At 37.8% G+C, this 27,906-nt stretch overlaps 1 protein-coding gene across 7 annotated transcripts; it reads right to left on the reverse strand.

Moving 5' to 3' along the window:
• LOC149026635 (ferrochelatase 2) lies at positions 1–27,675 on the reverse strand. 7 transcript variants are annotated; one of them, XR_016173363.1, is made up of 14 exons: positions 27,407–27,675; positions 27,140–27,267; positions 25,186–25,291; positions 22,007–22,334; positions 21,341–21,484; positions 14,771–14,872; positions 11,899–12,002; positions 11,677–11,803; positions 7,764–7,916; positions 3,167–3,267; positions 2,813–3,014; positions 1,639–1,911; positions 1,054–1,251; positions 5–951 (listed from the first exon to the last, which is right to left on the reverse strand). XR_016173363.1 is itself a non-coding variant. In XM_089154809.1 (13 exons), the coding sequence occupies exons 3-12, from the start codon at positions 25,242–25,244 to the stop codon at positions 1,687–1,689; spliced, it is 1,545 nt and encodes a 514-aa protein (XP_089010935.1). In that variant the 5' UTR covers positions 25,245–25,291; positions 27,140–27,267; positions 27,407–27,675; the 3' UTR covers positions 1–1,262; positions 1,639–1,686. The 7 variants fall into 7 exon arrangements, 6 of the variants coding, with proteins under 6 accessions (XP_089010935.1, XP_089010926.1, XP_089010956.1 ...); XM_089154809.1 differs by having other exon boundaries at positions 1–1,262; XM_089154800.1 differs by having other exon boundaries at positions 2–1,251.
• Between the last annotated feature and the right edge of the window lie 231 nt (positions 27,676–27,906).

The following is a 27,906-nucleotide window of genomic DNA, read 5'->3' on the forward strand; positions in this document are numbered from 1 at the left end:
TGAAGAATCTCAAAACCCACCAAAGACTCATTCCACGTAAGATTACATGAAACCATTAAGCGATAATAATTAATTATCAAACAATTTAATACAAAAACTACCCTTCAATGCATGATGAGTTATTCAGTATTTTTATTATTTTAACAGTTAACACAAGGGATGGGTTTCTCACAAAGCAATCATTGAGGGCGTCAGCTAGTATGATTAAGCAAATTTAAAACTAAACGTTATGGTCACTAAGCTCCTACCAAAAAAAAATTACGGTCACTAAGCCAACTTGAATTTGAAAAAGGTTTCTCCCAACTACTACTAGAGTTTAGCTACACATACTTTTGCTTAAAACACACTTCAACTACTTAAAAAAAAAAATCAACATTTTCTGATTCATAATCGCCTTTTTCGAGAAAAAGATCGATGCCCAGATACCATGAATCATTAGTCATTTCATTATCTAAGATAAGATACTCTTTCTGCCTTTATATAGGAAAATTTTGTCTTACAGTTCATCATAAAATGTAATCCACACTTCAATTAAAATTTGTTGGCAGTACAAGGACTCAAGGAGCAACTACAGAGGCTGAGGATTTTTACTGTTTGTTGCAGGATTCTGATTAAAATGGCATATGAACTCATCAACTTTCCTAAGTCCCCATTAAGGCTTGTGTACAGGGAAAGCTTACAGCTTACTCTTATTTAGGTGGTCCTGTTTCCTGATCTCTACTCTCTCCAAACCCTGCCCCACCAAAAAATAATAATAATAATAAACAGAGAACCCAACAACACAAGACAGAGACAGAAAAGAGAGTATTTAAGTTAAAGGTGTCACATTGAGAAGATTACAGCCAAAACAAGATATCCTATTTTGGGATATGATTCTAATACCACCAAGCAACAAGAGGTAGGAGAAATTGCTCATCAGGAATCTCATGAGCAGCAGGAGTAAATGTAACACTGCAGACAAGAAATCAACTGATACAGTTAGTTGGATTAGTCAATTTCACAAAACATGTCTCAAAATTTTCTGTGTTGAACAAGGTAGCAGTCAACAATTGCCTGTAAAAGCTTGCTATTGGTTGTCATTGCCATCCTGGATTTCTCATTAAAGAAAGTAGTCCACCCATTGCCTGTCATTGCCATCATGTTGCTTGGAGAGGATGGTACAGTATAAAGCAAACACAGAACCAGTACTCTTTGAGGTCCGAGAGCCAGTAGGAGGGTAACATTCTTTGGGCTAAAATCTATACTAATGTCCTGCAGACAAACTTGTGACCATATCATAGCAAAACCAACAACCAGATTTATATGCCACTACAATCGTTAATTCATGAAAAGAAATGAAAATGCCAAAATGCTAAGAGATGCCCCATATAGTGAGTACCTAAGGAAATTCTAAATGTACAGTATGAAGCAGTTTATCCTTGAATAGATGTACCTACAGGCTAAGAAAATCATATTGGAAAAATAGCTTAAGATTTCATATTCCTTGTACAAAAAGCATGCCTTGTATTTCTACTAATACATCATCTTATATTACTAGAAAATGTTCAACAAATTGAGCACCCAGATCATATGGATCCACAACTAAATGCTGGGGAGGAAGACTATTGAAAAAATAACATAGAATTGGATTAGTCTTACCCTAATCTTCATCCATTAGGAAAAAGGGAAGCATTTGCAGGGCATCATTCAGTGAAATAAGGGAAATATGCCCCACTGGTGTAAAAACCCTTCGCCAGTTGTCACTTCCAAGACCAATAGAACAAGCACTGCCAACATGGCAGCTCTCCCATTCCATGTTTCAGCACTTTTGGTCCAACCCCATTTCCATACTGCTACAGGTGGAGGCAGTTCTCTCCTTTGTGAATCATATGCGGCCAAAAGCTCTTCCACGCTACCAAGGGGAACAAGAGACTGCACCAAAGACCATATTCAGTGTCATGTAATAAGACAATTGCATACCCCCTACAAAGGGAATATTGGGGGGGGGGGGGGGAGATGGAAAAGATATTGAACATTGATAAGGACACAGTAGACAAACCATAGCAAGCTTCATCACCTTAATTTCCAGAGACTAGATTAAGTCCATACGTCTTCACATCCAGTGAACTTTTTAAACTAGTACCTTTACAATATATGGGCCACAGACTAATGTACATCTCACTTTTTCAGGGTCCCATGAGGTTTGGACTGTAGGCAGCTCTCACGTAAAAGCATTTTTTGCAAACAGTAGCCACCTGCAAACTCAAAACCAGGTCTTAATACTGGAAGGGTGAGCTTTTACCACTGCAACAAGCAATGGCACCAATAGTGGTCACTTGTCACAGTGTCCACTAAACCCACGGTGTCAGGGAGGGACTGGACACAAGGGGATGCCAACAAGGCGACCAAGGTGCCTAGATAATCACACACTATGGTCGTGCCAATTGCTTTACAAAGGCACTAATTCTGAAGACATTCGAGCGACGTGTTTTACACGACACCAGGTTTAGGAGGCTTCCCTACTTGGTCAAACACTTCCAGTCAGAAGGATGGGTAATCATCGAATGAAAAACTTTCAATATGCTAATATTTACATCCCTAGGAAATTTCTTGACTATTTTAACTATTTTAACTCCATTAACTAACACGCTGACATCAAACTTTTTTCTCTTGGGTTTGAAGGGAGGGGGTTAAATATTAGCAATTTCAACACTGTGACATCAACCATTATTAGAGATCGTCAGCCAAATTAGAGATTGTGTCCACTCTCACGTAGTAATTTTTCATATACATGCATTTTATCAAAGACGTAGATGAGTTTAACAATGGTTACCTGACGAGCTTCAAGATTTGAAACAGCCATTGCTCCCACGTATGGAAGACTTTCAATTACAGCATCTGCCAAATCCGAAATGAAAGTGCGTTCACACCCTAGAGCAGGAACACGCCCCCAATTTTCTATGCCTGATTTTAAAGCTAACTCTTTGTACTCAACATCAATCTCTTCAAGAGTTTCGATGTGTTCACTGACAAAACTGGAAATCAAGTGCAACAGTGAGTTCATTATAAAATAATCAAATCTGAAATGTAAGGTAAAATTAACAACAGAATCACAAGAAACTAAAAAAATTCAAGATCTATAACATAAATAACTTGAAGGTAACTGACAAGCCATGGAACTAAATACCTGATAGGGACTGCAAGAAGACTTTTTACTCCTTTTTGTCCCAGCTCAATGATAGTCTCATCAGTGTATGGCTTCAACCATTCCACTGGACCAACTCTACTCTGCAATTACAATTAGAATCTGTCAAGAAAGTGACTCCAGAAACAAAAACAAGAGTTATAACTTATACGCAAGAGAATATGACGGCTAATTCACACTTACCAAGACAAAGAGTGCATAAAATTTTCAAATGAAAAATGAAAAGGCAGACATAATGACATGTATAGGCCTAAAACCTGGGAAATATAAAAAAATTCTGATAACCCAAATTCAAACCTCTAAAACTGATACTTTAATACTCAAAAATCCCTGAGCCTAAAACCTTAAGAAGGTAGGTGTGGTTCACTGTGTAAAGGAGGCAATTAAAGACTGAGGACGTAGTATTCATACTCCGGTTTGTCAACTGAAAAAAAACAGGCGTATGCTGTACAAGAAGTTCCCACCACTGTGGTGTCTAGGAAGGGTCATAATGTCTGCAGCCTTATCCCTGCTTATCAAGAGGCTGTTTTTGAACTCAAACCCACACCACCTACGTTGCAATGGAGCAACGTTACTGTTGTCCCGAGGTCTTGCCTCTTGGTCTTGTCAATTAATCAAAAACTTGTACAATTGTGGATCGTGTTGTTAAGTTATACATTTTATTTTTCAAGAACAAAAAATTCATTAATGAGCAAATAAATAGAATAATCATGCAAGTGCAGGGATAAATAATCAACAATGCCCTTGCCCTGAAATACAGTAGAGCATTCTCTACCTGTGGCCAAGTCACTGTACACGTCTAAACATTGGAACAATGATGTGAAAAAAAATTAAGTTCACTAGCAGGAGTCCATATCCTAATTTAAATTGACAAATCACAAACTGTAATCTCCATTACCTTCTGCCAGCACCAATTTGAGCCAATATTTTCGCAACAACCATGGAACAGAAACATCCTATATAAGAAACAATTGGATTGATAAACTATTGGATAAGTTCTGGACTTCGGGAGCATTGTATTATAATAAACAGTTATTTCGGTCACTTTTATCAAGGCTTAATATTGGATACTCAAAAAGCTCAAAAATTATTTATTTTTCATGATCTTGAATTGGGTGAAAGGCTACTGAGTTGCCTTTTCAAATGGTCAAAAATGAGGTGATTACAAGCAATATTGGAAAGTCACAAACGGACTTTCCAATGAAGAATGTTAAGATCCTTATAATATCTTGGAAAATTAATACAAAGTTGCAAGAATTAACAAGATAACACTGGTCTCTATGGTGCCAGTCACCCCCCACACCTCACGGTGTTCCCTCAGCCTACGGCTGCCCACAAAACTTTCCAAACATTCGATCCCCTCTCCACTCACTTGTCCCTCTATTTATAACCCTCAACTAACCCTAATTCTCTCTCTCTCCTCCACATGGCCTCATCCTAGGGTCCTAACACTACCAGCCCCTCGAAAATCACCTTGTCCTCAAGGTGATGGAATTGTTGAAGTTTAGTCGTCTAATGGTGCCGCATAACTATAGTAATTCAACATCATCCTCCCAGGTTGATTAACACACCCATTGCCCAAAATCAGACTTGAAGCGAAGCACTTGGTCTAGAATTTTTTTTTTGCCAGCAATGAAATTAACCCCCATCGCACCATTACAACTCTCACAGAGCCTGTGTGCCGTCTCAATTCGGCGAGGTTGAAGACGATGATGCAACTCAAGAAACATTCTCAGTAAAAAACCAAGGAAACAATGCACAATATGCCGAACAGTGGTGTGCTCCGACAGATTTTTTTAGTCCAAGCGCCGCTGGTGCAGGTCGCACCTCAGTAAATAGTGCCTCTGTTGGAAGAGCTGAATGATTGGAAGCCCGAATTGCACTGGATGTTAATCGAAGGATGAGGGTTTCACTTGCCGTAATGGAGCATTGCATCTCCCCCTCAGTCACTAGAGCCCCAACGTTGCCGCCTCCCTTTCCATTCTGAAGTCCAGAGGTTGAAGACGATGGTTTGATCGGACCGCTTCTTGGGTAAGCCCTTGGTTCCTACTAGTTTTGGGGTTGGGGCTTGGTTTGTTTTAGTAATATGGGCCCAAAATAATAATGAGAAAAGGTGGGTTTTGGGTTAATGAAATGGACCAAGCCCATGAGTGATGGTTAAAACGGGTGGGGTCAAAATACTTAAACCCATGGATTAAAAGAAATGGGTTGGGCATTAGGTTGATGGATTGAATTGGGCTTTGGGTCATAAAAGTGGAATGGGCCCAATGTAATTCGTTTGAACGGGTTAATGAAATGAGATGGGCTTGGGGTTAATGGAATGGGTTGGGCCCAAGGGGGTTTCTTAGGGAACCAGATGGCCCAATCTTTAAATTTGATTCGTTTGGGCCCTATGTGTGAAAATAAGTGTACCTGAGTTGGGCCCAAATTAGAGAAACCTTGGTTCTTAATGAGTGAACCAAACCCGTAAACCGGTTTGAGTTGGTTCAAACCAACCCTAAAAATCCCCAAACACCATCGCCATCTTCTCCTTTTTCTGCAACAGGAACCTCAACCGTCATAGGGAGTTTTCTACCGAGTGCCTCTTGCTTCCATCGAAACTCGGCATGATTTCTCGTTGTTGCATCTTTAATCCGGTAGTCAACGATACCCAAACTTCTCCGTCTCTTCTTCTTTCTTTTCCATGCTCGGTGATACTCATCCACGCCGGTTGCAACCCCCACCGCCTTTGCTTTCGACTGTATGGGGTGGTTTTGCGAATCGTTCTACTTCACCTTGGTCACTGTTCCACTACGGAAACTCATCAAAGTTGATCTCGCTTTTGCCTTTGTCCCGCCATCGAATTCGATTTTCAAGCCTTCGTTGAAGCTTGTCCAGTTGAATTCCGACCATGTCTTCTGATAAATCCAATCAAACGCATCCCCAACCAAATGTTCGAGAGCTACTGCAAGCCAATGTTCGTGTTTAATCTGGTGTTGACAACAAAATTGCTCAACTTCTATTAACCACTGTTGTGCCTTTCCATCACCAGAAAACAATGGCAAAACCATTTCAACTCCCTGGAATCATGAATGCTATGATGCCAATTGTTAAGATCCTTATAATATCTTGGAAAATTAATATAAAGTTGCAAGAATTAACAAGATAACACTGGTCTCTATGGTGCCAGCCAGTCCCCCCCACACCTCACGGTGTTCCCTCAGCCTACGGCTGCCCACAAAACTTTCCAAACATTCGATCCCCTCTCCGCTCACTTGTCCCTCTATTTATAACCCTCAACTAACCCTAATTCTCTCTCTCTCCTCCACATGGCCTCATCCTAGGGTCCTAACAAAGAGTAAATCTGTGATGAGATAAATATTTTCGAAAGTCTAATTAGTCAATCACCTTAAATTAATAGTCACCATGTTTTGCTCGCGAGATCTCGGCTCTTGGTTTTCCAAGAAGCCGAAACAAGATGAGAAGCAAAATAAAGAAAGTTGAAAATCTCCGCTGAGATCTCATTTCAATGGAGATTTCGGTTGATCTCTAGCTATAAAAATGGCCAGTTTCAATTGAGATCGAGTCATCTCGACTCATCTTCGCTCGATCTTGACTATGTCGTGGAAGACCTTTTCCCTCTTGCTGGATTGTGGACTTTGCCAGAATTTTTGCCTGAATCTTGATTAGAACACTTTGTAAACTACATCAACAACTTGTTTAGGGCATCTAAAGCAAAGATCCAAGTTGTTGAAGGGGCTGATGCAGGTGAAGCCGGAACTAGAGGAGCTGCTTAGTGCCTCATTGACATTAGTCTTGTTACTCTTGTACGCTCGTGGTGTAACTAGTAAGTACACCGATCTTGTCCCATGAACATGTTTGATGTACTATTTGAGTTTAAACCTTAATGTATTTATTTATATCAAATCATGGTTGTGTACTTTGTGTTTTATAAGTCTGTACCTTCACTTATTCAGTGCATTGGCTTCAAAGTTAGGGTCGATGTTGGAACTCACATCTACACTTGTTTCCTCATAAATCTAAGGCAACCACGGTGTTTAGAAGGTTTCAAATAGTGTAAATGCCAATTTCCAGCCAAAACTGAGGACTAAAGCCCTCCCTAACTGCTTGAGATTGTAGGATAAGTATTCATAACATGGTATAAAAGCCCAGAGATTAGGTACTTGATACCTAGTAAGTGTGGCAGAGTGTTGTTGTGGTCCTGCACCTTGCACCCTTTTTGCCACATGTTAGTGTTACATAATACATACAAGCCATATGTGTGACTGTATGTATGTTTGCAAATGCATGGTGTATTGGTAAACATTGTTGTATGCCCTTCTTAACAGTTCCAGGCTGTAAGATAAGTAATTGTAACAGTTGTTACAGTGTGCTATGGGTGGTTAGCATAGACGGATTTCTGCTTCTTAACTTTTGGACTTTTGGTACAAATGCATGTTAAGAGTAATAAAATCACTTTTCTTTTCTTCTCATGCTTATCAGAGAGCAGTATCCATTGATTAACTGATAATTCAATAATGAAAGACCAATTTATTCATGAATAGGACTATGAAACAAAATTTAAGAATAGATAAGCTACCTGATAAGCAAGAGTATATGCATTCCTCATTCTCCGTTTCTCCAATTCTTCCATTATCAAATCCACACATTCCTCCATCTCTGCTTTGTATGGATCACCAGCTTCTTCCACATATGCAAGTGGCACTCCATGAGCACTGAAAAAGATCATCACCTACAATCCTCTTTCTCAAGTAAGTTTATCAAAACTCAACAAGCAAGCATGATGTTAATAGCACCAAGCAACCATTTTATGCTTATAGTTCTGAAACAAAAGAGCTAAAAGCTGAAAGGCGATAAAAAGACTGCAACAAAGAGGAAAGTGGAAAAAGGAAAATCACGTTTTAAATGGATGATTTTGAACCACACAAATGGTACAGAATATCTGCTATTCAATATCTATAATATCCTGAGGGACCAAGATGATTCTGTAGTATATATCAAATCGATTTACATCTTGTAATTTCGTAATATGTTAAGTGATTTCTACACATCATAGACACTTCTAACCAATTTTACTATATATATGTTGGATATCAAAAAGTATATTTATGCTTCTAAAGTTGATTTACAAAGTTGTTCTTTCAAGGAATTTGCAAAACCATTGGATACATCTCTGTGCAGCTTAAGAGGATACGTCATTCCATGCATTATTTGACTGATGTATTTGGAATCATGGATAATAATTTACAAGAAGAATAAGAAATATCCACTACATGTTAAGGAAGAAGATGCAATTAGGCCACAGCACTTATATTCTCTTCAAACTCAAATAAGTTCATGTTTCTTTTTATCCTTGATTCCTTAATTAACCTCTAGATACAACCATAAACCCCTTCTTTCAATTTCACTAGGGTGAAATAATATAATAACTTCTAATTATTACTTCAATGTAGCCCTATATTGAAGAGGTTCAACTAGGGGCAGGGTTTTCAGATTTTCAGGTTGAGATAGATAAGAACATAACTTAATGGTGGTTGGATAGCTTTGGAGAGATTTAGAACATTAAAAGTAAGGGTCTAGGGTTTTTGAGATTTTCCATAGTTGATTCGGATACATAGGAACATGTGTTATGGTGGTTGGATAGCTTTGGAGAGATTTAGAATGATGGGGTGCATAGATGGATGAGGCAGGTTCTTGGGATATGAGAAGAAAAGTAACAGGGATGGGGTGAAGCTTGGAGAGAAGTTAAATAATGATATATGGGGATGATCCCTAAGTTTTGGGATGGTCCTAACTGTCTAATTGGTGTAGATCTAAGTTTGAAATTTGCGTTTTTTAGGGAGAACAAAAAAAAAGGGTGGAGAAATTTAGAAGGTTAGAAGAAGAATTGTGGATGGGGATGATTCAAATTACAGTTTTAGAAGAAAGCAGCAGGTTAAATTGCTCACTGATATCACTAAAGAAAACTCAAAATTCAATTCCTCAATTCATCATCTAACTGGTGGGGGCCACATTACGTATATATAAACCTTCTGAAATTCTTAATTTGACTCATAAAAGGATTCCTAATCACTCTAAAAGACTCAGTAAGTTAAATAAAATCAAAATAGAATTCTATCTAAGAATTAAGTATCCTAATATAACTTAAACGCTAAATCAGATAATGAATTTAACACCTAACCCGTGTACTATCATTACCACGACTTTATGGGCTTATAAATTAGGCCTTTACATCTATAAACCCAAAAATAAGATGCTTAATGTCCATAGATTCCACCCACAAGCCAAAATTAAGTATTTAAAAACCCAATTGACACCTCTGGACATTCTTTATTGTATCCTCCCAACCCCCCCCCCCCCCCCCAAACAAAAAAAAATTGAATATGAGTTTGATCTGGTGCATGTCCAATTTCAGGCCTAAACAATAATCCAGTGTTTCATTAGAGTTTAGAATGTAATCTTCAAGGTAGGGAGTTTTTTCTTCAAAAAAAATCAGGTGGAATCACAAACTTCATGTGCTTGATATCTGAATCAATGTCAATTGTGAACGGTATATTCATAGAATCCTTAATGTAAGTAACCAGCTCTTCAAGGACTTGAGGTACTGACTCCACCTCTTTCGAAGCTACATCTTGAACACCAAGAATTTCTTGTGGGGAATCTTCAAGCCTTTGAGTTCAAGAAGTGACTTAAAAGATCTTGTGGCAAATTGAGTTTCAATTTCATGAAGGATTTCAGTAAGAGTGTTATGGGTCTCTTCAACAAACTTGTCAAATTTGACTTCATTTTTCTCAACTCTGATCTCCGGTCTTTCAAACAGGGCTTCAAACCTGTCATCACTTTTTTTTCTTCCTTTTCTGATTCTCACCCAGATCACTGTATAGCTTATGCAGCTCAGTGTTGGTCAAGTGAACCTGACATGGTTAGTACTCTTCAAAAAAGGAAGGAATGGGACAGGGTAGAGAAAGAATCTTCCTGTAATCTAGCTTTGACACCACTTGATGTAGCCCTAAATTGAAGAGGTTCAACTAGCAGTCACTTTCCAAGATCTCAACTCAAAAAGCAAGGGTTTAAGGTTTTAAGATTTTGGGGCAGTTGAATGGGATACATTACAAGATAGATTACAGTGGTTGGATAGCTTCGTAGAGATTTAGAGTAATGGGGGTGCACAGATGGAAGGACTAGCTTCTTGAGATTTGGGATGAAGCTTGGAGAGAAGTAAAGCAATGATATATGGGGATATGATGCCTAAATCTTGGGATGGCTATAACGATAAAATTGGTGTAGAATTAAGTTTGAAATTTGAGGAGTGCAAAACAGAGGGGGGGGGGAAATTAGGGTTGGGGAATTTAGGAAAAAACAAAACTCAGAATTCATTTCATGAATTCATCATCTAAATGGTGCAAGAGGCATTACATATATGTCGACAATCTAAAAATACTAATTTACCACATCAAAGGAATCCTAATCACTCTAGAAGACTCAATAAGGTAAATAAAATCAAAATAGAATTCTATCTAAGAACTAAGTGTCGTAATCAAATACTGAAGTTAACACCTAATCCCCTGTACCATCATTAATCCCACTTTATGGGCTTCCAAATAAGACCAATTATGTCAATAAACCCAACAATAAGCTAATGTCTATAGAACCCACCCATGGGGAAAATTTAAGTATTTTAAAGCCTAATTTGGACATGCTTCACAGCATCAAAATCTTTATAAATGCTGCAAATTAATGCTCTCTTTCTAATTAATAAACTGATAAAATATCAAAAGAGGGAAAGCGAGGCACTTTCAGAGACTTTTTGGTCAAGCCTAATTTTTATGTTTAGAAAAGAATTGATCTGTCCTCGCATGTCTATTACCTTTTTATCCCTCCAAGGATGAATGATATAAAAGTGACACTGTACTTCTATTAGCTAAAAAAGTACATAAAAGAGTATAATTGGCCAAAAATTTGGAAGTTCATACAGTCCTTCTATAGGTTTCCTGATCACATGAAGGTTATTTCCTCACAATATCAAGTTTTCCCTGCTCAAAACCATGCCTGTAGATAGATTCGCTTATCTTCTCTCTCTCCCTATCTTCTTCTCCCCCAACCATGTCGCTGAAACAAGAACTATTAACATTGCTTGCATTTCCAAACTACATTATAGAAAACCTTAGGGCCAATAGTACCCGGTCTAGGAAACATGAGAGACATGAAATCCCCTATTTGGTACTCTGAGTCCCTGTTTCTAACAAAAAACCAAACAACATAATCTCGGTAGTTGAAATTTTCAACTATGGAGTATACACTTGGGAACTGGGAACAAAATCAGGAACATGGACATGGGAAACTAGGGGACATAAAGTGATTCCAGAACATTGTGCCATAACATACTGAGCTAACCAAAATGTGATTTTACAGACAGCACCACACACGAATTAAGAGGTAAACATGATGCACATAGATCCAATAAACAAGAAAGAAACGTCAAAGTGTCATACCTTCTCAGGGAAATCAAACTTTTCTAACTCCTTTTCAATTAAATTTGCCATAGCCTTTATATACCCTTCACGCTGGTACCAAGATGGTATAACCGTATGCTGCATGTTAACAAGATACTCATCCTGCCTGTTGATCCAATATGAGATCTGTCAGATAAAAAGCCGAGGACAAGGGATATCTTAGAAAAATCACAATGCGTGTATGATATACTCATTAATCACCTAAATATACCCTCCAACAGCCGCAGGCTTGACCCACTAGTTGATATTGAAAATTGTGGGTAAAGAGGAAGCACAACGAGTTTTGTTATCCCATCTCTTTTAATCTGCAAGTTGTAGCACAAAAAAATAAAACTATGTTAAATAAAGAATAGAGAAACAAACAAAAACAAAAGTATATCTAATAAAATCCAAACCTACTATGTGGCATGAAATTTGGCAATTAAGAAGCTAGAAACTGAAAAAAGAAGAATAAGGGATGAGAAAATAAAGAGACAGGTCAAATATAGAAGACCTTGATTAGAATTTTGACCCGCAAGTCTCACCTTTGACCTAGCCTAAGCACCTCCCATGGACCTAAGAAAACCCCCCCCCAGCAAGCATACACAAAAGACCCCTTCCTCGTTGGCAATTTTTGATCGGGTAACTCTTCATCCTAAAAGCGGCTCTTCAATTCTTGAATGCAAAACAAAGTGGCAGCTCATCCTTCAATGACTTTCTTGGTCTGCCCAACTTCAAATACACTTCCAAGGTCCTCCTTGAATGCCACAAATTATCTCTTGAAGACTACAAAGTCCCTCTTGAAGGCTAAATGTCTTCAAACATGTTTCAAGGCAAAAGAATCATTTGATTGTAAACTATTTTTGTTATTAAAAATTATTTTTCTAAAACAAAATTTGAAAATATTTAGTAACCAATCTCACCCATTGAAGGGGGAAAAAGAAAAAAATCAGAGGATGAGATATACACGGTAAGGAGGCAAGCGTTTCTATAATTTCTTCACTAGAATAGTGGAAGATCTGGTTATCACTTGGCTGTGGATGTAGGCCATCTTGGGTGAACCACAGAAATCGTACTCTACGTATATAATCTCTTTTTGTCCCCCCCGCCTCTTTATTTTGTCAATCACTATTCTGCTATTAACTCTAAACCTAAGGCACCCACATGAATAAAATAAAAAAAAAATAAAAATAGAAAATAGAAAATAAAAAAAAGGCAGAAGCAATACATCACCATTGTAGAAATGCAAATCCAGCAATAAACATCAACTTTTGAGTAACTATGGCACACAACAAGCCACAGTCTTACAAAGTTTTCAAACAGCAGCCAGCTGCATTGTAATAGTTCAGAGACAATGTGAAAGCAGTAATGAGTTGCTATGGGCTCATGTAAGTGCGAACTACTAAAAAAAGTGGCAGCAATTTCATATATAAATTGAAGCTACAAGCCCAATTAAGGGGCAAATAATAAAATTCAGAACAAAATAGACTCAATCTCAAAGTACAATAGCAAATTTTTAACTTACTGCAAGCCTACAAAGAGTAGTGGAAGGTCAGTAAAGAGAAGGAATCTTCGGGGGTATCTAGGCAGACACAAGAGAGAGGATATATGAAGGATTATTAGTTAAAGAGCAGTGGCAAACTCGGAAACAACATAAAATAAGAACAAAACAGAAGTTAAGACTATAAAGGCGAGTATAATAGAAAAGGTGAAGGACTATGCTAACTATTATGATACTGCCACCATGGGTCTCTTTGTAGCCATGAATAACACAGAAACCAGAGGCTGTGGAGCACCTTTATGAATACAAAACCTCTCCCATCACAAGTCCAAACCCAATGAGATTCTAGAATCTATTGTCTGTTCCCTTCGGAACCCCAAAAAAAGGCCAATAATTACAGGTGAGTCTTGAAACCAGGTATCGGTGATATGTAAAGAACCAGACTTGACCTGGGAATGGAATTTATAGTGGGGCTCAGTTGAAAATAGAAGTCCAGTAATGGGTTACTGACTAATGGTAAGATTATATGCTTAATCTCAACTCTAGCATAATGGATTCAAGAGTGCACTTTTCTGATCCAACATTAAGTCCAGCAGAGCATTGACTTGCAACGACGTCAAAAGAAATCCACATGGAATATTAAAAAAAAAGAGGCATAGCACAAGATCAGATGAGAGGAACACAGACCTGTAAGAAGAGTTTGACAACAATAGAGAGAAAGGAGAGATGAAGGATAAAGGAAGTACGGACTCCTAAGTTACTGATCAAACCTGCTATTTTCAGTCCAGCCCTGAGCCTGTTTTATTTTTTTTATTATTATTATTATTTTTTTCTTCTTTCCCTCACTTTATCTTCTTTTCTTCTTGCTTTTACTTTCCTCCTTTATGCTCTCTTCTTCTTCTCATCTGATCCTGGTTATTCCAGTTTAATTTTCCCACAAATTTCACAGTAGTCTTACAACCAAAACGATACATGGATCTGATGTAAGACCATAACAAAAACTTCATATAAAGAAACTTAGTGTAACCGCATGAGGATGTTGACATGGATGAATGCTAAAATAGGAAAAATATATATGTGAAATTAAAAAAACAAATCTAATTCAGGAGTTGCTCTGACAGATTATACATTGTGAGAAATTCATCGGAGGCGGCATGTAAACTTTTTATGGAGGCCCATGGATATGCTCTGGTATGACAGGATGATCGGTCTCAAATTGAATGAACTATAGAACCTAGGGGCTAGGGTAGGCCCAAAAAACTCTTGGAGAAGTGGTGAGGAAGGGCATTAGTAGCTAAGGAATAGTAACAACTAACAAGTATAGCTTTGAGTAGAATCATGTGGAGAAAAAAGTAGAATCAATGTTTCTGATCCCATTTAGTTGGGATAAGGCTGAGTAGAGCTGAGAAAAATATGAGTTGGTACCAGAACCACTAACTGCCTACTTAATCCACAAGGAAATAGCATTTTCTTTGCAAAGGTTTCCGAAAGGAAACCTAAATTTTAAGACAGCACAGAACTGTTTCAAAGAAGCTTTAAGGCATAGGCTATAAAAGGAGAATTTGGCAAGCAAGATTCTTACAAGCCAGGTACCTGCTCAATAGCTTCTTCAGTGAAAGGATGCCAATACCGCATCCCAACATACACTTTTGCAGGAACATTCTTTGCCCAAAGTGCTTTTCTCAATTCTTCAGCCTGAAGCAGGGAAACCATAACCCACAGAAAATTAAAAAATTAAAAAAATTAAAAAAAGAAGAGGGTTACTTCATTGAAGTCCAAAACTTCCAATTTGGATTTTCTTAGCATTGGAAAGCATTCTTAAGACAAGGCATTTGCACCAGCAGTATTTTTTTATTACAGCATTCATTTCTACACACAACAGGAATTGGTTCCATGGTACAGTCATGATGGATATAAGACCACCATTACCATTTACAGCACAAAAGGGCATTTTAAGAAGCAAAAAGAAACATGTTTTAAGACACTTGTGGTGGAGCTGCACCCAAGCAACAAAAGGTAAAGATTAAGACCATTCTAACAATAAATAAATATATAGAGACTGTCAAGATGATTTTGGTGCTTAAAACTTAGCAATACTTATTACAGATTAGTAAGAACTAATCAACACGATTTTAGAGCTGAAAATATTGTAAGGGTGTGGGCCAGCTAGCAAGTTTTTATTAATCAGTCTATATTTGATAAATTGAACTTTATACTATAGAAGAAAACAAGCATGATCAGGATTTCTATCATCTTCACCAATAAAAAGAGCATTGCCAATTGTTGGTTGAGTTCTATTAAAGTTCAAGTCTATTAGGAGTTTTAGTTCATATGTTTTTCTATTTACTGCTATCTAGGTAGGGGTATTTATGTAATAGTGTTCTTTCCACTCCATTATAAATAAAGGGCTTGGGATCATACTAATCATTCAAGCCATTCTACTAAGATTATGTTTCTCAACATGGCATCAGAGCCTAAGTTTGATTAGGGAAGAGAAGGCAAAAAACAAAAACAAAAAATTGATCTCTCTCTCGCTGATGAAGACCTACCTCCATTGCCGCTGCAACTACTCCATCGACCTCAAGCTGCAATTACACCACTGCCGCTGCAACCCACCACCATCTTCTTCACCTGGAACTGCTCTAGAATGCATTGCCCAGACCTGCAAGTGTTCTAGAAGCCATTGCCGACACCTCTAGGACTACCCAAACTGTCCCACACCGATCGCAGAAACCTTCGCCCAAACCTGCTTCCTCCATCGACCAAAGAAAAAAAGAGAAAAAAAAAGACCAAGGCCATCGACTCTGCTTCCGCCATCGACCTACTTCTTCTTCCTTTAGCCTTTTTCCACCCCTTTGTCGAAACAATAATACCTAAGCCAAGGGAAGATCCAACAGTACTACCTAAACCAAGGGACGATCCAACCTTACTCCCATAGCGTGAAAACCTTTTGAAGATTGAACCAAACCTGAACCATTGAACCATATGGTGCATACATGAAGATTTTTGTTTTTTGCCTTATAAGCCCCTCTTTTAACCTATAATAACACATTAGCCCATCAGCTTTTTTTTTTTTTTTTTGCATTCTAACCCCCCCCCCCAAAAAAAAAATGTTGCTATTTCTTGCCCTATGAACCCTTTAACCCTATAAATCCCTAAATTTGTTTAGGTGGTCTGGCTATTCCATTATGTGACGTTTTAGTTGTTTCAAAGGGTGAAGACTAAAGAACTACAAACAATTTTTTGACATGGCAACCACAAATGGTACTATTGCTCTCACTAGTTCCAAATATTACCCCACTATTCCTCCTCTTTCGGTAAGATTTGATGGAACCAATTATTTGATCTAGTCTTAATCTATAGACTAGCCTATTATGGGAAGAGGACTTGTTGAACACATTATGGGCACCACTATCAAATCTACCACCACAGGTGTTTCTCAAGATAAATGGATTTTGAATCTCCCTTATCATGTCGTTCCATTTGAATTCCATGCATCCAAATATTGTCTATGGATACCTATTACTTAATATTGAAGCCCAAATATGGAAGGCTACTACAGAAACATATGGTCAATTGGGGATGATGCACAAGTTTACGAGCTAAGAAAAAAGCTTTATGAGACTACCCAAAAGGAACTGACTGTGGCCCACTATAATGCTGAGTTGCGATCTCTTTAACAGGAGTTGGATCATTATGGGGATTATCAACCCACTAATCCGGATAATAAGGCTACTTATAAGAAGCATGTTGATAAGATTCGGGTATATGACTTTTTGGCTAGTTTGAATGTGGAGTATGATCAGATTAGGGTACAAGTCGTTCTCCCTTTCCTACACTTGAACAGTCTTATGCTCTTGTAGAGGGTGAGGAAAGCCGTCGATCAAATATGCTTCATGCTCCTATTGGGGAGAAATCAACCCTATAGTCTGTTAGCACCAAATCTGATTCAACTAAAGAGATTGTTAAGTGTGAGCACTGTCACAAACCATACCATACTAAGGCCAACTATTGGAAGCTCCATGGGAAACCCGCTGATTTTGAGCAAAAAAGAGCACAACGAAGGGAAAATCAAAGGCTAATCTTTCTGAGACTATTTCTCCAAGACCCTTTGTAGACATTGGTTTTTCACATGAGGAATTAGCTACTCTGCGATGTGTTCTGCAGTCTTCTACTGTTGGTGCAACCTCTACTACAACTTCCTCCGCTACCCATACAAATTCCTACCTTGCTACTTCAGGTAAAACTTTTACAGGCTTCCACGTTTCTTTGATTTCTACTCCTTGGATCATTAATACAGGAGTCATAGATTATATGACATGTCCATCCTCTTTTCTTACATTATTCTCCAACTTTTGAAAAAGATAAAGTTTGAATTGCTAATGGCTCTTATTCTTCCATTGCTAGAAAGGGGACCATTCAACACTCTCCATCACTTTCTTTATCTAAATTTTTACATGTTCCTTCTTTTTCTACTAATTGCTATTTATTAGTAGTCTTACACATGACTTGAATTGTAAAGTGACATTTTTTCCATCTTATTGTCTCTTCCAAGATATGGTAACGGGGAAGAAGATTGGACATGGTAAACTAGACAATGGACTTTGTCTGCTAGAGCCGATTGAAGAATTTACTTCTGCTCTAGATGCATCTTCTCATTAGGTCCATTTAGTAATGTCAAACCTTTATCAGTGGCATCATAGGCTAAGCCACCCCCTCTAAGAACTCCTAAGAAAATATTTCCTAATTCAGTTTCCTCTCATCACAAGGACGAATTTTTTTGTGAAGCTTGCATTTTTGCAAAGCAGACTCGTTCTTCTTAGTTACCATCTCTTCATAATAGAAAATCTATTCATTTTGTGTTAATTCATACTGATGTATAGGGCCCCTGCCGATATGTGTCTATTCCTGGCTATAAATACTTTGTTATTTTTATTGATTGTCACTCTCGTTCTACGTGAATTTATCTTTTAAAACAAAAAATGAGGTTTTTCGTTGTTTTTGTGATTTTCATAATATTATTAAAACTCAATTCAATGTCACTGTAAAATCATTTGCAGTGACAATGGCATGGAGTATGTTGATGGTGAATTTCAAAGATATCTCTTTGACTCTGGCATAATACACCAGACTAATTGTGTTGATACAGCTACCTATAGAATGGGGTTGCCGAAAGGAAGAACCGGCATCTATTAAAGATAGTTCATTCTATTATGATTGCTATGAATGTCCTTGATCAATATTGGAGTGATGCCATACTGCCTCTTACCTTATGAATTGGATGCCCAGTAAGATACTTGGTTTTAAGTGTCCTAATGAAATTATCCAGGAAGACTCTTCCTTTGTTATTCCCCCAAAGGTTTTCGGTTGTGTATGTTATGTTAAATCACAGCCCACCAGAGTAAGCTGGCTCCCCGCAGCCTACGTTGCATATTTATGGGGTATTTTGCTACTCATAAGGGGTATAAATGTTATCATTCTCCTTCTAGGAAAACCATTGTGTTTATTAATGTACTTTTTTATTAGTCATGTCCTTACTACACACCTCTTTAGGGAGAGAGTCCTAAAGGAGAGGTGTTCTTTCCAACTATGAACCTTCCTGCCACACATAGAGACTCCCACACACCACAACACAACTTAGGAGCCCACACACCACCACAGCACAACTTAGGAGCTCAAAAAGAGTTTAACCAGGCGAAGACTTCGACCAATATACCGGAGGACTCTAATTATCCCCCTTCATCTTTTGAACCATTTGAAAAACCTGGTCAGGGGGAGACCACTCTTGTAAGGCACACCATTGAAGTCTTTTAAAACAAGATTGACCAGAATAAGGAAGTGCAGACTTATCAAGAAAGAATTACAATCAACCAAAGCAGGTGAACAGCGGTGACATGTTTACCACTTCAGTCTCTTGCTCCAGAATTATATTCTACTGTTCTCCTTGAGGTACCTCTTCTGATCTTCCTATTGATGTTAGAAAAAGAGTTAAATCTTGTACTCAACATCCCATAGCTAAATATGTTTCTTATGACTCTTTATCTGACTCTTATAGTGCTTTATATCATCTCTATCATCTGTTTCTATTTATGAAAGTTGGCAAGAAGCCTATATTAATAGAAGATGAAAGTCAGCTATAGTAGAGGAAATGTAAGCAATGAAGAAAATTTATACTTGAGAGCTGGTTACACTTCTTCCAAGAAAAAAAATATATGGGCTATAAATGGGTGTTTGTGGTTAAACAAAATTTGGATGGATCGGTCAACAAGTTGAAGGCTAGGCTAGTTGCAAGGGGATTTACTCAGACCTATATGATTGATTATCAAGAGATTTTGGTCCTGGTTGCAAAATTGAACACTGTCAAAGTTCTGTTATCCTATGGTTGTGAACAAAGATTGGAACATACACCAACTAGATGTAAAGAATGCATTCTTGCATGGGGAGTTGGAAGATGAAGTCTACATGGAGATCCCACATGGTTTCTCTAATGACAATACTATAGGAAAAGTTTGTCCGTTGAAGAGGTCAATTTATGGGCTGAAACAGTCTCTTAGATGTTGGTTTGGACGCCTCCAGGAAGGCGTAACCTCTATTGGGTACAAGCAAAGCAATGCTAATCATACACGTCAAGAAGTCAGGTGCCAATATCACACTTCTCATCGTTTATGTGGACAATATTGTCATCACAGGGAATGATAGTGAGAAGTACATTTTGCAAACAACTTCTCTGCAGTATATAGATCTTTAGCTGCTAAAGACAGCCTCAGAGACCTGAATTTCATCTACAATTTGAAGAAAGCAAGAGTAGGGTTTCTATCCCAATCCTTAAAAACCCATGAAGCCCAGATTCCAGGGTCCTAACTAATGATTGGAGATCTCCAAGTAATCTTTTTCATGCAATTGTGTGGTTTTCCTTTATTGCTGAAATCTGAAGATCATTTCTCTTCACTCTTTATTTGCTTGCAGGAGGGAAGCCTTAAGTGATACAGAAATTATATAATGGGAATCAAATGATGCATTTAGTTCATGCTTGACTGGCTTCAATCAATTCAGTCTGTGATTTGAGGGCTTTAGAATCAGTTTGACAGTGGAGTTGTAATGTTGTTGTACTTGCTTCTATCCTTCTATAATTTTGTTCACTCTAGTTGAAATGTTTTTACAGCCCGCTTCTTCCCTTTTGGGTCTGATTGAACTGAACTATGTGGATACTTTTACTTGCTTGAAAAGGTGTGAAAAAAAAAAAGAGCTAGTCAGGAGCCTAACAGAAGCATGAATTGAGTGGTGAACTGAAATGTTCCAATTGCAAGGTTGATCTCCATAACTATGACTTGGTACTAAACCCTGCCTTTGTCTTATCTACAAAACAATATCATCAGCCAAAAGTATATGCCAAAGAGCCTCCTCTTTGAATTCTATGGTTAAATCATTCATGATAAGCGCCAACAGATAAGAGCTTAAAGCTGATTTTGGATATAACCCACCTATGATTGGGGACTACACCACCTTGGCCTTCCACCATTATTACACTTGCCAACACACCATCATACATATTGTTAACTAGGTCCACACATTTACCTGTAACATTTCTCTTCTTTAGAACCTGCGAGATTTTGTTCTCTAGGGACTGTCATAGGCATTTTCTAGCCATCTGTGTCCTGCTTCAGCATTCAACTCTATTAAGAGTCACAGTAGTTATCAACCATAATCCATGTATATATTTTCCCACTGTGCCCAGCCCAAAATTGATATAAAAGGGTTACACAGATCTACTATATTTCCAAAATAAACAGATAGAACAAAGTCATCAAAAAGAGGCGGAGAACAACGATTTTCTTATTCACCCCCCCCCCCAAAAAAAAGGGGTTATCTTTATTTTCCTTCCTCCTTTTTTTTTTTTTTTTTTTTTTGGGGGGGGGGGGGGGAGAAGGGTGGTTAAGAGCAGGGGAAGAACAAAGTTCAAGTCCACTCAAAAAGGATAAATTTTCAAATTAACCAATCATTCATTATTTAAGGAGTAGTTGAACAAATCATCATTGAACGAACGACAACTTGATTTTGAAGACAAGTGGATAGGAATGCTTTCATGCTAGTGAATAACACACAATAACAGTAACAGAAAGCAGGTGTGAAAACCACATACAACAGCGTATACAAACATCATACCTGTGCATCAGTTATTTGTCGAAGAGGAGAACCACCACCAATGGAAGCATAGCCTTCTTTGCTCTTTGGTGCCCTCACAACAGATATGAATTGTGCCAAGGGCTTCTGGAGGAAGCGGAACAGTCTTGGCAGCCTTATGATATCCTGTTACTTCATCGAGTCAGAGCTTTGCAGCAACGTCATACATATGTGTGTGCGCGCGCACGCGTGTGTCACAAGAAAAAAAGACCAAGTTGACACCAAAAGCTATACGAGAAATTCAAAGTCATTGGGAAGAAGATAAAAAAGTTAACATTTCCTTTAAACCGAAGACATAACATAGTGGACTTCCCTATGAGCATCTTTGTTAGTTTAAAATTGGTAGAGAAACAATAAGACGGTCTTTGTCTAAATTCATTTTTGTTACCTAAAAGAAAAAGACAGAATTTAACTACATTAAGTGGATTTTTGCTCAACTAATAGGCTCTGACTTTTCATTAGAGGTGTAAATTGTTAAGGGGATAAAATTGTGAGTAGATTATACCCTGGCCTCAAAACATGTAGCTAATATTGTAGGAGAAGCAGCATGGTGTTTATTGAAAAAGATTCTCCAGTTGCACAACACTACAGAACAAGTTTCTGGAACTAGAATAGTTTAAAAAGAAGAGAAAAAAAAGATTTAATTACCGGATCAGAAAAAAGATTAAACAAGAAAGGTTGCACATCTTCAAGAGTCTCTGGACCTCCAAGGTTCAGCAATAACACTCCCACCTTGTCTTCACTGATGACAAAAGTGGTAGATACATCTTGAGTCTTAGAGGTCACTAATGCTCGCAATACCATAGAATGCTTCTCAAACGAAGGCTTCAAGGACAAAGACGGCAAGTCAGCCCAACCCGAGGAATTCCTGGAAATTACATTATTCTTTGATGGATATGAGTTAAGACAAGCCTTGATTTGGACCCCAGAGGACCTGTATGACCTTTGAGCCACATATGTTGGATGTGGAAATGACCTACAGAACAGTATACAAAAAAAAATCTCATTGATTGCAATGGTCATTGACAACATTACTGAGTAATTTCAGCAAAAAAACAGGTGAGTGAAAATGAAGTAGGCCTCATTATGGCATGAGTAAAATGAAGCCCACTCAGCCATAGCACGATCAATGGTGAAACAAGAAAACAAGACATCCTGAGTTCCTGACTTCTCAGTCTCATTCAGATATTCTCTTCATGAAAAAAATTACTTCTTTCATCACCAAGCAATTTTCATTATGAGGAGATATGTTAAGAGGGTTTAACTCCTAACTTTAGAATATGATGAACACATAACAATACTCTTCCAGCTTACATGTAACCTAAGCCTTCATTCACTGATTTTGACACCAGGAACAGTGACACATAGCTGAATTATCCAGGCGAAATTAAATAGGAAGTTATTACCATGTATACCAAACAACCCAAAGAGTGCAGATGAATGTTATGCAGAGTAACAGTTGATGGTATTTAGGATACCTCAGCATGTACAAAACCAGCCAGGTGAGATCAAGGTATAGCATGAGCAAGTGGAAGTGGAACATGTAAAACTACAGCAGTACAAGCAAAGCAATAAGATACACTCAAGAGGAGGCAATGTTACCAATCTCTGGTTGGATATATGCTGTGGCTAATTTAAACTCCAGAATACTTCATTATATTTCTGGACCTTCACTTATCACATTGAAATAAAGCAACGCCATCTTACAAGGAAACAAGGTTCATGACAACCAAAACTTAGATGGTCTTGCAATAACAAGGAACAGCATTCCTTGTAAACTCTACTGAATTTTGTGGAGAACTTGGTTGTCCCTCCTCCTTGTAGGGCTTTTCCATGACATCAATTTGTGAATTAATCCAACAGACAGTTGTTATGTAGCCTGCAAAGGCAATTTTGAGTTCTTCCAATAGCTGATTCATTAGTTTAAGTCATCTACAGGGGGATGCTATTGTAATTAGTCTTCTCTTTTATTGTAAAGGATCTTGGTGATTTCATTTATCACCAAGCATTAAACACCTACTAGCTGTTAACATGGTATCAAAGTCCAATTTTTTCTTTATTTTAACCCAAACTTTTATTTTTGCAGCCCTCTCACAACCAACTCTCTCTCTAATTTGTTATCTATTTGCTGGTGTCCACCCTACCTATTCAATAATGATTTTCTGATTGAAGATTATAGCTGCTGCCCAGTGTGTTTTTTTTTTTTTTTTTTTTTTTTGAGTTTTTTGAGGGGGGGGGGGATCTGTTATCTGCTCTTACTGGTTAGAATCAATTCCTATCTGAAGGCTGCAGATTCAAATCAAGGAGTCAAATGTAGATTCACAATTTCTCAAGAACAGTTTTTGATAAAAAAATTTAAAAAAAAGGTACAGTTTTTTATAGGCTCATCAGAAGTTGCTGGTTTGGAGAACATCTTAACACCACCAAAGGGAGACCCAATCCATTTCTTGGCCTATTTTGATGGTCAAATTTTGGGAATTCAAAAAACCCTCCCTAGTTTAGATTTCTTCACTGGTTGAGTCGCCATATCTGATGTTACTATACCATTATCTGCACCTGAAACAATTGGTCGTACTGAGCATCTTCGGTTACAGCAACCACGATTAAGTCTTATGGAATCAATTACCTTATGTGGTTTTAATCTAACTACATCATCGTTGCAGGTCCAGTTTCACAGGGCATATTGCAGGTGTCACAGTCAAACATCTTGCTGAAGGTCCTAATCAGAACTGATGGATCTTAACTCCATGCATCCTGCTATCGCTACGTGCAGCTCACGTATGGAATGCTGACAAGGAAACTAACTCCCAAGTTGGGAATGACACTCAAAGTATTGAACTGTGAAAGAAAGTTCATGATACAAAACAAAAAGAGTTATCACACCCTCAACATTATGCGGAGCTACACAATTGCTGGCAAAAGCTTGATCGGTACATAAATTCTCAGCTCACCAATGCCACCTATAGCTTGTTGCACACCACAAACATGCTGACAAGGTTTGAGTTTAAGGTTTTTTTTTGTTTGGTATCAATTTTGAATATGATCAAATTAAATTCTCAGTAGTGAACCCTTTCCTACCTGGAACAGTCTCATGAGTTAGCTCATATTGAGTCATAGTTGTCAAGGCGCTGTTTGGGCATCCAAGTTGATCTATAGGAGCCTAAGTGGCTGTCGCCTTTTTGTAGAGCACCTTGCACTAGTTTAGTTGATAGTGATATTGGACCAGGTTCTGGCACTTATGCCATACATCATTTCAGTAAAAGACTTCTTACTTGATATTTCATTTACTTAAGATATTAATCATAAATAAGAAGATATCCTCTATTAGAATCCAATAAAACTTGTTTAAAAATAAAATTCCAAAAGGATAAAAGTTAACCCTCTAAGTATGGTGGTTTTTGTTACAAAGAGTATGTACACCTAGACCATTAGACCATTTTAACTGCCTCAACACCACCTTGGTGGGCGCCTTGCCATCTAAACACTTTGATGGCCATAAAATGCCTTGGCTTGCCTTGGTGCCATCACAACTATGATTAGAACACATTTTGAAGAAAATTGCAAGTATACAACATAACAAAAGCATGTGACCATCATATTTCATGGTGCACACATGTAATCAATGAGCTCAACACTTGGAAGTGAACCTTAGCCCATGATTCATTTTTCTTAGTGCCTACCTCAAAGTGTGAATGCAACAAATAACTTAAAAGGGGGGGGAAATCATATATAAGACTAACTCCATGAGATTAAGCTTTGTATGCATTTTATAACATTAGCTAGTTCACACAGAGACAGAGAAAGAGAGACAGGGAGGGAGGGAGTACCTGATAGATGAAGAAGTTTGATGGGTAAGATTCGATGGCAAAAATTCAATACTTCCCATGTCAATCAAACCTCACGTGCCTACCTGACGTGATGATGATCTAACCCCTGCGATGACAAAAGCAAGAGGTAACAAATTTGACAAGCACGCTCCAAATTTCCTGGAGAACAAAATGGTTGTTGAAATAACAATAGGAAGGAATATACCATGTCTTGATTTATGTTAATTGGTTAAAGGATATGCTGTTTAAGTTCTCTTATCACTATTAAGAACAATTGCCTAAGTACACGCAAAAAGTCTTGACAATCGCTAGCTCAAAATTAGTGAGCTTGATGCAGAATGAACTTAAAATGAGTGACAAAGCACAGACAAAAACGGCTTGCCAGCATAGAAATCCACACAAATAAACTAGCTTAGATGAGAGAAGGAACCAATTGTTCCAAAATAAATCCTTGACCCAAAAAAAATTATAAAACAAAATAAATAAATAAATAAATAGAACCACAATTAAATGCAACTCCGTAGAGGGTCTTCACCCTCCTGGAAGTGTCAGATAAGAAACTGTCCTAACCTTTGGTGGGTACCAATTTCAATCATGATAAAGAAGGATAAATAGAGGGTGTTTTGCACAGAGAAAAATAATCAGGTGGATAAAACGAAAGGGTGCATTCAGAGTGTGGTGCGATTGTTTATAGAAGAATAATATGGCCATCAAAAACCTATGGAGCAGAAAGTTGGGCAGTAATGAGACAATGTATATACATATTTAGTGCAACTGAAAGAGGATGTTGAGATGGATAAGTGGTAAAGCTAGAAATTTAGCATAGTTTTGCAATCCATGTCTCTTAGTTTTGCCGTAAGCAACATACAGAAGCAATGGCACTGGGTTTCTACTCTGTCCCAACAATATATTATTACTTCCATTTTGGAACAAGCCTTCAATGGCTTCCTCTGATAAGCTAGTATGTTTGTTGTTTTCTTGCATAGATTCTCCTTTAACATAATGATCCCAGCACTTCAAAATCTTTCATCTTAATCAAGCACACTATACCTAGGTTATCTAACTTGGCAAACCTCTACATAGCTACTACATTCTTCTTTTAGTATTATGCCCGTGATTACAGTAAATCAAACAGTTAAAATACAAAGTTGTGGATCTTCCAATATCATGTGGTACTAGGGTTTGAGTCTAGGAATAGCCGTCATTCCAAAAGCAAGGTAAGGCTGCTTACTGTATGACCCTTCCCAGACCCCAAAATGGCTGGAGCCTCTTGCACAGGGTTGGATCCACTTCAATATAAAGTTTATACACAAATATTAAGCAAGGGAATACAATCCCTAACTCTTAAATCCAGTCACAGTGTCACACTAGTGATATCAGAATCCAACACAACATTAAATCCAGTCTCAGTTTTCCAATTTAGTATCAGAAATTTATTTTATAGCATGAGTAGATCCCCAATATAGTTCCACTATCATCATGTAAGCATTTCTATGCATTTATTAGCCGTATCATTCAGGTCATTCATTTGAATACAGATACATTCCTTTTTAAAACAAGAAACTATTCAATCAATATTTAGAAGCAATAACTGCATCAAATGTTTTGAAGGAGGGCCAATGAAACAATGTTGGTAAAGGTGCAACCCAAACAGCATTCTACATGTCCTCTAGTCAAGTTCTTGAACAATAACTAATATCACAATGCCATAATCCTTTCATAGCAGAACCTAGCAATTGGCACTTATACCCCTTAATTTCAAAAACCAAACCAAGCAATACCAAATGTCTTCAAATTTTATTTGGTAGTCCATTAATTGGGTTGGATATGTAAGAGATGGCATGGTCTGTAAACTGAACAATCCAAAAAAGTCACACCGATCTCAGCCAAAACTATCAACAATTAACTTAACCACACGAGGTCTTGGAGACTATGGAAAAAATCTACTAATTACAATTAACTTCGGAAGAACCAGGCATGGATTCGTCAATAAGTAGACTGCGATTCAATCTGGAATTGGTAAAATTCGGTAAGACTCAGTCCGGAACGTTCGCAATTCGAGGATTTCGACCGGGGCGAGCACTGAATCAGAATTTGGGTATCATGTCGTTAGTTTACATTGTTAAGTAGTGGAGAAAAAGTACCTAAACCTTAAATCTCAAACTCATTGACAAAACCTAATACAGTGTTAGAAGCATAGAAATAAAGGGAAAGAACTTACGTGATGCGAGTAATGAGTGAACTGCTTTTTGTGATGTTCCTCTTCAGCCGCACTGAAGCGTTACTTGCACACAGCGATCGAGGGATCACTTCAGAGAGCTTTCAGATCCAGAGACTCCATTCTGAAGCTCTGAAGACGAGGATGGAAGAATTAGGTAACGAGGAAGTGAGTAAGTAGTTAGTAGAGCTTCTAGCTCTCATCGAACTTTCTATGGCTTAGAATTTGCGGCAATACATGAAAAAGTAATCGGCAACGGTTGGTGGGATTTTTTCTCTTTTTCTTTTTAGTAAGATTTTTTCTCTTTTTCTAACGGATAAACATTTTAATAATGGGGACTTAGAAGACAAACCGGTCTCTTTCCGTCAAGAAGTCAATTTTCTACTAAAAAACAATAAAAAATGGATTATTTTTTTGGTAAGAATAAAAAGTGGATTTTTTTTTTTTTTTTTTTTGGTTGTAAATTAAAAAGTGGATTTTGCGTGGGTCACGAAAGGTGTACA

This window comes from Hakea prostrata, chromosome 1 (assembly GCF_041222555.1).
Source record: "Hakea prostrata isolate BN-2017 chromosome 1, UWA_Hpros_2, whole genome shotgun sequence".
Taxonomy (NCBI): Eukaryota; Viridiplantae; Streptophyta; class Magnoliopsida; order Proteales; family Proteaceae; genus Hakea; species Hakea prostrata.